Source organism: Tupaia chinensis, unplaced genomic scaffold (assembly GCF_000334495.1).
Source record: "Tupaia chinensis unplaced genomic scaffold, TupChi_1.0 Scaffold000528_1, whole genome shotgun sequence".
Lineage (NCBI taxonomy): Eukaryota > Metazoa > Chordata > Mammalia > Scandentia > Tupaiidae > Tupaia > Tupaia belangeri.
In genome coordinates, this window is record NW_006160041.1 from 1,499,081 (window position 1) to 1,512,426 (window position 13,346).

Below are 13,346 nucleotides of genomic sequence, written 5' to 3' on the forward strand. Positions count from 1 at the left end.
AGAGCGAGTCGGGTCCATGGCAACGGGCTGGTCCTGGTTCCTGGAAGCCATCGAAGCGACCCGGTTAAAATTAAGTGCCTCGCTGGAGGCTCCGAAGTATTACTCAGAGACCGCGGTTTATTCCCACTGCTGCATCTAACTAGGTGTCCGCCCTGGGGCCACCGTACAACCTCACTGCTCCTCGGTTTCCTCCTCCGTAAAAGGAAGGGCAGGCTTTCTCTAAGGCTCCACTTAGTCCTGACTTCTGTAATCTAGCCCTTCCCGGTCCAGATAGGAGAGAGAGGGAGCTCTGCCCCATTTTCCTTGTTTCTCTGCCTCTCCCGTCTTCTCCAGCCCAGGTCCTAGGCACAGGTTGAGCTCTCCATTGCTCCCGTGTATTTTCCTTCCTGCCTGTTTATGAGCCTTCTTTCCCCAATCTGGAAAAAGAGGAGTGTCCCCTTAGTAAGCAAATCGAGACAAAAACAAAGGAAAAAAATGTCCCCAGGTCAGGAACCAAGTCTGGCTAGAGGTCTGCTTCCCTTGCGGTATCTCTCTGGTACCTAATAGGTGCCCGAGGTAGGAATCCAGTCAACCTGTGTTGACCCAACCAAAGGGTGTGTCACTAACTGAAGCCAGTTCTTCAACTCTGGGCTACCCACAGACCCCGACCCTCACTCTTCTGCTCCACCCATGCTCAGAAGAAGGAAGGCCTGGATATAAAACACCGAATTTCAGTACCCAGTGTCTGAGTTGTGCGATTTCCAATTTGTGGCTGGAGCCTTGGTTGTTCCGGGAAGCCCTCTGGGGAGTCACCAGATCCTGGACCAGCTGGATACATCATAACATCAAAAGGCTGAAAGAAGGAAGGAAGAGAGTCAGCACTGTGGCCTTTGTCACTGTTTACTCTTAGTTCTAGGGGACAACTGCACTGTCCCTTTGCCTGATGTGGAGCAGAGGCTCAATCATTCTGAAACTGGGAAGCTGCTTAGAGATGGGCGCACCATTATGAGATCTACCTAAGGAACCCCCAGGTCAGGCCTATTCCTTTGACATGGCTTAAGCAAACCCTTTAGTACCCTCCCCTTCTGTTGGGTACCGAACCAAGTCCTACTGGAGGTACTTATCTAGAGACTATGTTTATCATCTTATGAAGTAGAAGTTCCCTTACCTACTTGGACCATCAACTGCTGGTCCCTTATTATTTTTTTAATTTTCAAATTATTTACTTGTTTCTCCATGAAAGAAAGAGACAGTCCCCTCAATAGGCTCTTGACATCACAGTCCACTCAGCTTTAGCCTGCTGCACATCATACACAATTTGCCCTGTTTACTCAGTAGGGTCTCCAGATGTGAACCTGGAACCTTCCTGTGAGGGTCAGCCTCACAGAGCTTCGCCTCTTACCCCTGTGCCACCATCAGAGCTCTGTCTCTACCACTTTCTACCCATGGAAGCCCTCAGGTTACCTAAGCTCTTGGGGCCTGTTTCTTCATCATGCTTGGCCCAAGGGGGATGGCCACGCTGCAATTCCTTCTCCTCCATTTTCCTCTCAGGATTCTGGGCATGCATGCACACGTGCCTGGTGTAAGTTTTAATCTGCCAGGTCTGGGACTTACACCACAGTTGACTATGTGGGAGTCCAGCTACATAACCATTTCACCATCTGCTGGTCCCTGCTTTTGTTGTTTTACTTGGGACTTTTTCTAAACTTAAATGCAAGTGAACACAGTGTCAGGATACACATAGACTGCTTCTCTGGATTTACTACCTACCAAAAGAGCTCAGCACATTGTTACCACCAGTGTAGTAGCCTGATGCTGCCTCCAAAATTAACGTGGTAGGAGTTGCCAGGGAAATCACTATATGCTGTAGGTTCCCTTAAAGGTGTGTATAACTGTCACATTAAAAGAAAAAAGTTCAGGGGCCAGCTGGTGCCTGGTGGTGACTGGCACACTGGACTCCTATGGGGCTGACCATGGTTTGAGTCCCGGACCTGGAGGCTTGCTTTCTCACTTTTCCTCTCTCTCACTCTGTCTCTGGTGAGTGCACCTGCTCTTACCAAATTTTAAAATAATAATAGTAATGATAAATAAAATTAAATATGTTTTTAAAAAAAGTAATCATTCATGGGACCAGCAGTTGGCGTAATGGCTATGTCGCTGAACTCCCATGTAGTTGACTGTGATTCGAGTCCTGGACCCGGTGGCTTAAACTCACACCGGGTGCGTGTGCATGCGTGCCCAAGATCTTAAGAGGAGAATGGAGGAGAAGGGATTGAGGCGTGGCCATCGTCCCTGGGGGGGGGGGGGTGATTTCTTGCTTTCTGTCTCTCTGTCTCTGTCTTTCTGGCGAGCACACACACACCCTATAGCAAAAACCTCTAAAAAAACAAACAAAAAAACATTCATGAGCCAGCAGGTAGCAAGTGGTTAAGGCACTAGATCCCACATGACTGACTCTGATTTGAGTCCCAGACAAGGCAGCTTGAAAAACACACTGGGTGTGTGCATGTCTGCCGAAAGTCCTGAGAGGAGAATGGGGCAGAAGAGATTGCGGCATGGCCATTCCCACTGAGGGGTGATTTCTCTTCTTCTCTATTTCTGTCTCTTTCTGGTGAGTGCAAGCAGCCTATGGCAAAAATCTAAAATAAAAACATAAAAAGTTCATATACCATAGAAAAATAAACACCCTACAATACACAACTCTAACAAGTATATGTGGTGAGAAATTCTATAAAATCTATTTGAAGATGCACTGTCTTTCTACTTTCAATATGTAAAGCTTTTGAGAGACCATTGTTTCATACATATGATGTAAAATAAATATATGTAGACCATGTAATTGTACTAATTCTGTAGTAAATTTAGTTCAGATTGGATTTCACCAGTTACTAACATATATTTACACAAAGTTACAGAAGATATTTCCATCTTCACACAATGTTTTTCTTATAATTATTTTATTTGACTTTATTTATTTTAATTTGACCAGAAAGGGACAGAGTGAGAGCTAGAGCAGGATACAGAGAGAGAGAAAGAGAGAGGGAAGGAGAGAAAGCAAGGCGCCAGGTCTGGGACTCAAACCATGGCCCTGTGGGAGTTCAGCCTTTAACCACCACGCCACCTGCCAGCCCCCTCGTTGGTTGGCTTGTTTTTGTTAGTTTGTTTTTTTAATTTTGGTGTTCAGAACTTTAAAAAACAATAGAAATAACCAAATATGTAAGCAATATATATGTAAATGGAAATTTCTGATGGTGCTTTGCATTTTAAAAGAAACCACTTCTGGGGCCAGTAAGTGGCATGATGGTTAAGTTGCTGGACTCCCACATAGTCGACTGTAGTTCAAGTCCCAGGCCTGGCAGCTTGCTTCCTCACTTTCCCTCTCTGTCTCTCTAGTGAGCACATATACCCTATAGCAAACTTAAAAGAAAATAATAACAACAATAAATAAAATAAGATATATTATTTTTAATCCTCTGGGTTTTTTTGTTTTTTGGGGGGTTTTTTTAGAGACAGAATTTTGCTACAGGGCACATGCACTTGCCAGAGAGACAGAGAGACAGAAAATGAGAAATCACCCCCAGGAGGGATGGGCATGTCACAATCCCTTCTCTTTTCCCCTCTTGGGATTTTGGGCATATATGCATACACGCCTGGCCGAGTTTTTTTAGCTGCTGGGTCCAGGACTTGATCTGGTCAACTACTTGGGAGTCCAGCAATGCAACCATTATGCCATCTACTGGTCCCACGCTTGGAATGAGTTTTTCTTATTTTTGAAGAATTACTTTACTTTAACTTTATTTAATTAATTTTACCAGAGAGGGACAGAGCAAGAGAGAGAGAGTGAGAAAGCAAGTCACCATGTCTGGGACTCAAACTGGCCATGTGGGAATCCAGCGTCCTTATCCACAATGCCACCTGCTGGCCCCCTGGCGTGAGTTTTCAGCCTCTGGGTCCCAGACTATGTGGGAGTCCAGCAATGTAACCACTATGGCACCTGCTGGTCCTGATAGTTTTGTTTTTCTTTTAAGAAAGAAACAACTTCCTTATGATTTGCCCCAAGTTCTATTGGAAATGCTTACAGGAACTAGCTAATAAAACCAAGAGAAGCTCATTCAAAATACTGAAATATTTACTTTGGTAGCAAATGGTTCTTTGAAGACTAATGAAGGTAGACAAGACCCATTAAAGTGAAGTGAGCTATTTTAAATACAGTTTACATATATTTTTTTAAGAAATTCTTTTTTTTTTAAAGAAGTATTTCATTTTATTTATTCATCCATTTATTCTAATTTGGCCAGAGAGAGAGAGAGAGAGAAAGTGAGAAAGCAAGTCACCAGGTCCGAGACTCAAACCATAGTCAGCCGTGTGGGAGTTCTCAGCACTTTAACCACCGCGCCATCTGCTAGTCCCTAAATATATATTTTATTTGATTTTTAAAAAGTCTAAATTTCTTTATCCACTGATAGTAATGTAATATAATATCTAGTTTACGATTACTTGAAACAAGATTAATGCCCATAAAGAAAAGAAGCTGTACTTTATATCTAAATTAAGTCCATTTTATCTAAATGTCAGTCAAAAGCCCTATAACATTTTCCTCCCAATACAATATTTCCTCTCTGGACAATCCCTCTAGGGATTTTGGGCATACATGCACATATACCTGGCCGAGATTTTTTAGCTGTCTGTTCCTGGGAGCCAGACAATTTAGGTAATGAGAGAGTTAAGAGAGAAACTGCTGGGTCACCAGGTGGCATAGTGACTAAGGCCCTAGAATCATACAGGCCAACTGCAGTTCTAGTCTTGGACCTGGCAGCTTGTTTTCTCACTTGCCTTCTCTCTCTGGTCAAATTTTTAAAAATTACTAATAGTGATAAAATTAAATAAATAATTCTTTTTTAAAAAAAGAGTAGCTTCTTGAAGCTTTAAATAGACAATAACTTTTTGCTTCTATCTTAATATGCTCATAGTTGTGTCTAAAAAATGCAATTCCTGGGAACCAGCAGTTAGCGTAATGGCTATGTCGCTGGACTCCCACCTAGTTGACCACGGTTCGCATTCTGGACCCAGTGGCTTAAAACTCACGCCGGGTGCGTGTGCGTGCGTGCCCACGATCCCGAGAGGAGAATGGAGAAGAAGGGATTGCGGCGTGACCATCCCCCCGGGGGGGTGATTTCTCGCTTTCTGTCTCTATGTCTCTCTCTGTCCGTCTGGCGAGCTCACGCGCCCTATAGCGAAACCCCCCCCCCCCCCCAGAAAAAAATATATATGCAATTCCTAAAAAGGTACTATTTCTGATTTATTTATTTACTGTAACCATGAAGCTACAAAATTAACAACTGTTCTGAAATATATAGAGAGAACATAAACTACCTCTAATTTCAAATTATCACTTACTAGTGTACCACTCAATCTTTTTTTTTCCGGATTTTTTTTTTTTATTCAATTGAGAGATTTTAACTATAGGGTACATGCACTAGCTGTAGAAGACAACTCCCATGGGATGGCCATACCACAATCCTTTCTTTTCTATTCTCCTCTTGGGATTTTGAATGAATGCACACACACACACACACACACACACACTCACTCATGCCCAGTATGACTAAAGCCACTGGACATAGGACTTGAAACATGAAGTTGGACATGTAGGATACAGCGCCTCAACCACCATGCCACCTACTGGCCCCAACATGGGTGAGTCTTTGTTCCAATACACTTTGTTAAGTAAAAGAAGTCAGACTGGCAGGTGGTGTAGTAGATAAGGGGGCTGGACTCCCACATGGCCGACCATGGTTTGAGTCCTGGACCTGGTGACTTGCTTTCTCGCTTTCCCTTTCTCTCTCTCTGTCTCTGTCTGGTCAAATTAACAAATAATAATAATAAATGGAATTAAATAAATAATTCTTTAAAAAAAAAAAAAAAAAAGAGCCAGACCTAAAAAAATCGACACACAATGATTTCATTATATGGTCTGAAAAAGGCAAAACTCTAAGGATGGAAAACAGAGCAGTGGTTCCCAGGGGCTGGGGTAAAGGTAGGTTGGTCATCAAGAGGCAGCTGAAGGACTCTTTTAGAGTGACAGAACTATGATGGCAGATACAAGATTCAATGCTTTTGTCAACATCTATAAAATGTACACCATGGTGGCCAGCGGGTGATATGATGGTTAAGGTACCAGACTCCCACATGGCCAGTCGTGATTTCAGTCCTGGACCCGGAGGCTTGCTTTCTCACCTTCTCTGTCTCTGGTGAGTGCACATGCCCTATAGCAAATTTTAAAATAATACTAATACTAATAAATCAAATTAAATAAATAACGTTTTTTTAATCTCTTAGAACCAGCAGATGGCAGAATGGTTACATCACTGGACTCCCACACGGCCAACTGTAGTTCGAGTCTCAGACCCAAGACTTAAAACACATCGAGTGTGTGTGCGTGCGTGTCCAAAATCCCAAGAGGAGAATAGAGGAGAAGGATTACAGCATGGCCATCCCCACCCCCTTTCTTACTTTTTGTCTCTCTGTCTCTCCAGCAAGTGCACTCACAGTATACCAACATTCTCTCTTTAAAAACAAAAAAACAACTCTTAAAAAAATTGTACACCATAATGAGTGATTTTTTACTGCAGGTAAATTAAAAGAAAACCAACCAAGATGTGAGCAAAGAGATGAAATAAGGACTGTGGCCAATGCAATCTAGCTGTGTTATAGATGAATCAAATAACCGCAGCGCATGGGGTGAAAAACATACCCACACATATATATGAAAGTAGAAATGGAGTATTATTGATGATAACATGCATGATTAAGCCACTATGCAGTTTATTCTAGGTGGGAAACCACATTTAGTATGTTGTGACGATGCCCAGGTAATGAATGTAAATTAATTTTAAAAAAAGTTTCAGGAGAAAAAAAAAAAGAACACTAAAACTGTTCATATCGAAATTTTTTAAAAAATGCGTATTTGATGACTGCAGTAAGCTATATAGCCCCAGCTAGGTACTACTTTATAGTATGTTCATTCTACTCACTGAGGTTTATGCCTAAAGTCAGACTTGGGTTCGTGTATATGTATATATCAGCTGCCCTTGATAATGCAAATATTTAGACTAAGTTCATTAGCAAATCAATTAAATAGAGGGGAAAGGCATAGAAAGCAACCATGGATACCAGAGACAATGTGGGAGGAGGGTAGGACACAGCAGAGGGTGAGGGATAGGGAATCAAGGATGGCAAGAAAAAAAAAAATAGGCAAAATACACAAGACATAACAAATGGAAAATTATTGGTTGATAACACCTATGTTGATGTGCTTGATTGAGCCAATATACAGTGTATTTTGGACAGAAAATTCATTTTGTATGCCATAATGGTGTATAGTGAATTAATGTAAAAAAAATAAATTTAAAGAAAGGGGAAAAAAAAGGGAACCAGCAGTTAGCGTAATGGCTATGTCGCTGGACTCCCACGTAGTCGACCGTGGTTCGCATCCTGGACCCAGTGGCTTAAAACTCACACGGGGCGCATGTGCGTGTGAGTCCAAGATCCCGAGAGGAGAATGGAGGAGAAGGGACTGCAGCGTGACCAATCCCCCTGGGGGGTGATTTCTCGCTTTCTGTCTCTCTGTCTCTCTCTGTCTGTCTGGCAAGCGCACATGCCCTATAGCGAAAAACCTCTCCAAAAAAAGAAAAGAAAAAAAAAAAGAAAAGTGTTTAGTCTTCACCATTGAATATGATGTTCACTATGGATATTTTTATATATGGCTTTTATTACTTTTATTAGGTTGAGATAGTTTTCTCTTATTCTTAATTTGTTGAGTGCTTTTATTATAAAAATGTGTTGAATTTTGTCAAATGCTTTTTACTCATCAATTCACATGATAAGTTTTCCTTCCTTCAGTTAATGTAGTGTATGTATTATATTGATTAATTTTCATATATTGAACCATCCTTGTAAACCAAGAATAAACCCCAGTTGGTCATAGTGGAAAAAAATAAATTAAATAAATACATACATAAATAACCACAGTGAGGAGAATGGGAAGAAAGGGCAAATAACTTTGAGAAAGAACGTATTTTGTCTGTATACCAGAAACTACCAGAGCAAACAACAGCAACAAAAACTCTACCAAGAGGGTACTCTAGTTAGTAAATTTGCTTCCAGAGATATGATTTAGCAATTTTGGAACTACTTTATACACACACACACACACACACACACACACACACACACACAGTAGACATGAACAAAAAGATACATTGTAGAAAATGGCAGCCAGGTTCCTTGCCAGGAGAAAGAAATGACCAACATAAAAAACAGGAAGGCAGGAAGGAATGAACGCTATGATGCTGGGTTGTTAAATATACACACGCACACACACACACACACACAGATAGATGGACACAGAAATAAATACAAATATGTAAGGGATGAGTTAGCAAAAAAAATAAATAAATAAAAAGAAAACCTAGCATCCAGTGGTTGAGCACATAGCTCCCAGGTCTAGGCTTCAAAATCCCATTCTCCTTGGAAAGGTAATTAATTCCAGTGATGCCAGGAAGTAAGGAAGGGCTCAAAAAAGAGGAGTGGGAGAAGCATGTTAAAAGAACCCAGTTTACAGTGGCCAAGTTGGAACCTGAACAGCAATAAATGACTACTGTGGGCCAGCAGGTGGCATGGTGGTTAAGGTGCTAGACTCCAACATAGTTGACCAGGGTTCAAGTTCCAGACCTGGTCCCTTGCTTTCTTATCTTCCCTCTCTCTCTGAGCCTTATAGGAAGTTAAAATAATAATAATAATAAATAAATTTTAAATAAATACGTCTTTTTAAAATGATTATATTGTATTTTGACCCAAAGACTAAATATCTCTGAGTCCCTACTGATATAAACAATTGAGTAAACAAATAAATGGGGCCTGGGACAACTCTCTCCTACAGAGAATCCTAATCAATAAATGTAAAAGGATTGTGTATATAGAAATCACCTTTAGAATACCACAGTAATAATTATTCAGGCAAGATCTACAGATGGATGCCAAAATTAGCAGGCAAAAATTTCAGCAGAAATAGCCTATTTGGAGCCAGCAGGTGGCATGGTTGTTAAAGCACCAGATCCCACATTGACCAACTGTGCATTCACTTCCAGACCAGGCAACCTGAGAAAACAAGCTGGGTGTGTGTGTGTGTGTGCGTGTGTGTGTGCCCAAAATCCCAAGAGAAGAGTGGAGGACAAGGGATTGCAGTGTGGTCATTGCCCTGGGGGGCGGGTTTTCACTTCCTCTCTCTCTGTCTCTCCAGCAAGTGCACATAACCTATTTACCAAATTTAAAACAAGCAAAAAGAATATTTGCAGAGTCCTAATGTGTCTCTCACATATGTATTCACTACAAAGGGAAAAATACTAACTTTACAGCAGAAAAGGCTGGCAGGCAATGCCTGACCAGGGGATCGGTACAATGCACCTCGACACCACGGCCCCGACACACACCGAGAAGGCACATCAGCTCCGTGGTCCCCCTCCCCATAACCACCACAAAACATACACTGAAACTGAGGAGCAGTCTATGAAATATCTGGCCGGTCCTCTTTGGAAATGTCGAGGCCATGAAAGATAAAGAAAGACCAAGGAGATGGCACAGATTAGAAGAGACGAGCCAAATAGATAATCCAGCATGGCATCCTGGAACAAAGAAATGAACAAAAAGGGCCTTCTGTGGGAATGGCGGCCAGATCTGCAGTCCAGTTAACAGCCTTGTGATACTTTCTTACTGTTTCATTAACACAAAGGGAAGTTGGATAAGAATAGATGGAAACTGGGGAACCAGCAGTTAGCATAATGGAGTCGCTGGACTCCCACGTAGTCGACCGCGGTTCGAGTCCCGGACCCGGTGGCTTAAAACTCACGCCGGGCGCGTGTGCGTGCGTGCCCAAGATCCCGAGAGGAGAATGAAGGAGAAGGGATTGCGGTGTGACCATCCCCTCTGGAGGGTGATTTCTCGCTTTCTGTCTCTTTGTCTCTCTCTGTCTGTCTGGCGAGTGCACGCACCCTAGAGCGAAAACCTCTCAAAAGGAATAGATGGAAACTATATTTGTAACTCTTCTACAACCTAAAATTATTTCAAAATCAGTCTAATTTATAAAAGGATGGGCTGCCCGGTAGTGCAGCAGTTTAGCATTGTGTGAGGAAACCAGATCCCACATGACTCCCTCTCCAGTGACTTGAAAAACACACCAGGCGTGTGTATGCTCAAAATCCTGACAGAATGAAGACATGAAGGAGACAGGATTGTGGCATGGCCAGCTCCCATTGGAGGGGAGGGGGACAGGGTTCTCTCTCACTCTCTCTCTCTTGCACATGCTCTCTGGCATTTCTTTTTTTTTTTAAGGGATACCTTTAGTAAAGAGAATTTTTGTTTTAGAGGTTTTTTGTCATAGGGCATGTGTGCTCGCTGGAGAGAGAGAGACGGAGACAGTGAAAGGGAAAGTAAGAAATTATCCCCTAGGGGAGATGGCCACGTTGTAATCCCTTCTCCATTCTCCTCCTGTGATCTTGGGCATGCTACACACACGCTCCCAGCATGATTTTCAAACCCACCGGGTACAAGGACTTGAACCACAGTCAGCCATGTGGGAGTCCAGTGCCTTAATCACTACACAACCTGCTGGCCCAAGTAACAGAGAAAATTTCAAAGACCATAATATGTGAAAAGTAGTTGCGTGTATTGCATTTGATGGTTTGTTTTGTTTTAACTTTTTTTTTTTTTTAATTTGACCAGATAGGAACATAGTGAGAGAGAGATGGAAAGTAAGAAAGCAAGCCACCAGGTCTGGGACTTGAACTGTGGTTGGCCATGTGGGAGTCCAGTGTCCTTAACCACCACACCACCTGCTGGCCCCCAGCATTTCATCATTTTTTAAAAGTACAAATTTTGGGACCAACAGATAGCATAGTGGTTACATTACTGACTCCGACCTAGCTTACTGCAGTTCGAGTCCCAGACCCGGCGGCTTGAAACTCACACTAGGCGTGTGTGCATGCATGCCCAAAATCCCAAGAGGAGAATGGAGGAGAAGGAATTGTGGTGTGGCCATCTGCCCAGGGGGTGATTTCTTGCTTTCTGTCTGTCTGTCTCTATGGCAAGGGCACACATCCTATAGCAAAAATCTCCAAAAAAAAAAAAGGCACAAATTTTAAAAATTATGGTTCTTAAACATTTTACTTTTTCTAAAATTGACTTTTATGAAAAAAAACCCTGTCCACCATTCTAAAGAAAGTCTTTGATGAGTCACTCTCCTGTGACTCCCTATTGCCTTTCTTTTTTAAAAAGTAATTATTTATTTAATTTTATTTATTCATTCATTTATTTTAGTTTGACCAGAAAGAGACAAGAGAGAGAGAGAAAGTGAAAAAGCAAGCCTCCAGGTCCACAACTCAAACTGTGGTCAGCCATGTGGGAGTGTCCAGCACCTTAACCACCGCGCCACCTGCTGGCTCCCCCAGTTGTCCTTCAATCTCGCATTTGAATCTATCCCTAAAATTGTTCAGGCCCTTGAGTCTCCCCTTTCCCTGCTTCTCTTCACACCCTGCACCAGCCTCCACCCCTCTTGTGCTCTCCACCACCTTCCTTTATCCTGCACGCCCATCTCCACCTTTCCCCAGGCCACTAATCTGTTGCCCACAGGCGCTGCAGTATGAAAAGACCTCCCCCTCCCCTGACCTCCAGACCCTTTTTCTCAGGAGTCTTTTTTTTTTTTTCTTTTTCTTTCTTTTTTTTTTTTTTGTGGGGGTGGAGGGGAAGAGATTTTCACTTGTGCACACTGGAGAGGCAGAGAGAAACAGAGAGACAGAAAGTGAGAAATCACCTTCCAGGGGATGGCCACGCCACAATCCCTTCTCCTTCAGTCTCCTCTCAGGATTTTGGGCACGCACGGGCCAGCGTGAGATTTAAGCCAGCAGGCCTGGAACTTGAACCATGGTCGACTACGTGGGAGTCCATCTCTGTTTCCAATGCTGCTCTTAGGCTGACAGAGCCTCTGCCCAGGGGCCACCTGGAGTACCTTCCTCTGAACTTTGCTCATTTATCTGTATTTGTCATAGACAGCCTGTGCACGCTCACTAGCAACGGAGAGACCATCGGCATCAGGGTCTCATCATTTTGCAATCCCCTTCCCCAGCCCTCCAGCTCATCAGGGTCCTGGGCAGGTGTACACACACCGGGCACGTGTTCAGGCCGACCTGGGTCCCCAAACCCCAGGTCAGGCACGTGGCTCCCAGCACTGCAATTCCAGTTCGTGACCAACCCTTCCTCCATCAAGTTTTCCAACTCACTTCAGTACCTGACACTGGACGGTGTTACCTGAGCAGACCACCCGGAGCCTAGAACAGGACCCACACACTCTGGTCCCTCCTTCCCCCAGTGAGGCTTCCTTGTCCTTTACATTGCGTGGGGTCAACCAGATGCCCCGAGCATCTCCAGGACTCACATTCATCAGATCATTCGGGGGGCTGAACACTCTCCCAGGCCTGTAGGGTGCTTCTTTTGAGGGACAACATGAGACTGAACTTCCAGAAGGCTACTACCACACTGACTGTAGGCGACTCATGTATCGTTTATGTGAACCGCAAGTCTGCCGAAACTACTTACCCAGGGCCTGCTTCACCCGAGGGGTGGCTCGTCCTGTCAATTTCTCTCTCGCTCGCTTTCTAGGTTTTTGTCATAGGGTGCATGTACTCACCAGAGAGAGAGAGAGCAAGAGAGAGAGACAGAGAGGGAAAGTGAGAAGTCACCCCTCAGGGGAATGGCCGCACTGCAATCCCTTCTCCCTCATTCACCTCTTAGGATTTTGGGCATGCATGCACATGGGTCCGGTGTGATTTTCAAACTGCCAGGTCTGGGACTTGAACTCAGTCGACCACGTGGGATTCTAGCACCTTAACCAACACACCACCTGCTTGTCTCCACCCTGCCAACTTCTATCTTGCATTGCACGTGGCGTTGCGGGAGAGGTCCCATCTTAACCCTATCTTGTCCCCTCCCCACCACGGTGTCTACCTTAGTGCCTTGCACACGGTAGTTGCTCAGTGTTTTTCAGAATGAATGCTGGAAGGAATGAGTATCATCTCAGGTGTGCATATGTTTTCGCTGCACGGTTCTAACTACGCTTTCCCTGTACACATTTCTAGATCTCTGTCATTCTTGAGTGGTTAAAAGGGATTCTCATATCCCCAAGACCTCCGGTCACTGACCTGATTATTGATGTGCTGAAAGCTTATCAAAAAGGAACAGACACACTTCCAGATTCTCCTGACGGCAGACTGCAACCGAACGCCAGCCGCAAGGCCTGCGGCAACAGCCACGCGTAG

The 13,346-nt window shown here is 43.7% G+C and overlaps 1 protein-coding gene across 1 annotated transcript in view; it reads right to left on the reverse strand.

Moving 5' to 3' along the window:
• ANGEL1 (angel homolog 1) overlaps positions 1–13,328 on the reverse strand; it is a 34,188-nt gene extending 20,860 nt beyond the window's left edge. Inside the window, exons 1-2 of the mRNA XM_006157069.3 lie at positions 13,230–13,328; positions 718–832 (exon numbers count right to left, since the gene is read on the reverse strand). Coding sequence (XP_006157131.1) covers positions 718–820 — 103 coding nt within the window. The 5' untranslated portion in view covers positions 821–832; positions 13,230–13,328. The remainder of the gene's footprint in view (positions 1–717; positions 833–13,229) is intronic.
• Between the last annotated feature and the right edge of the window lie 18 nt (positions 13,329–13,346).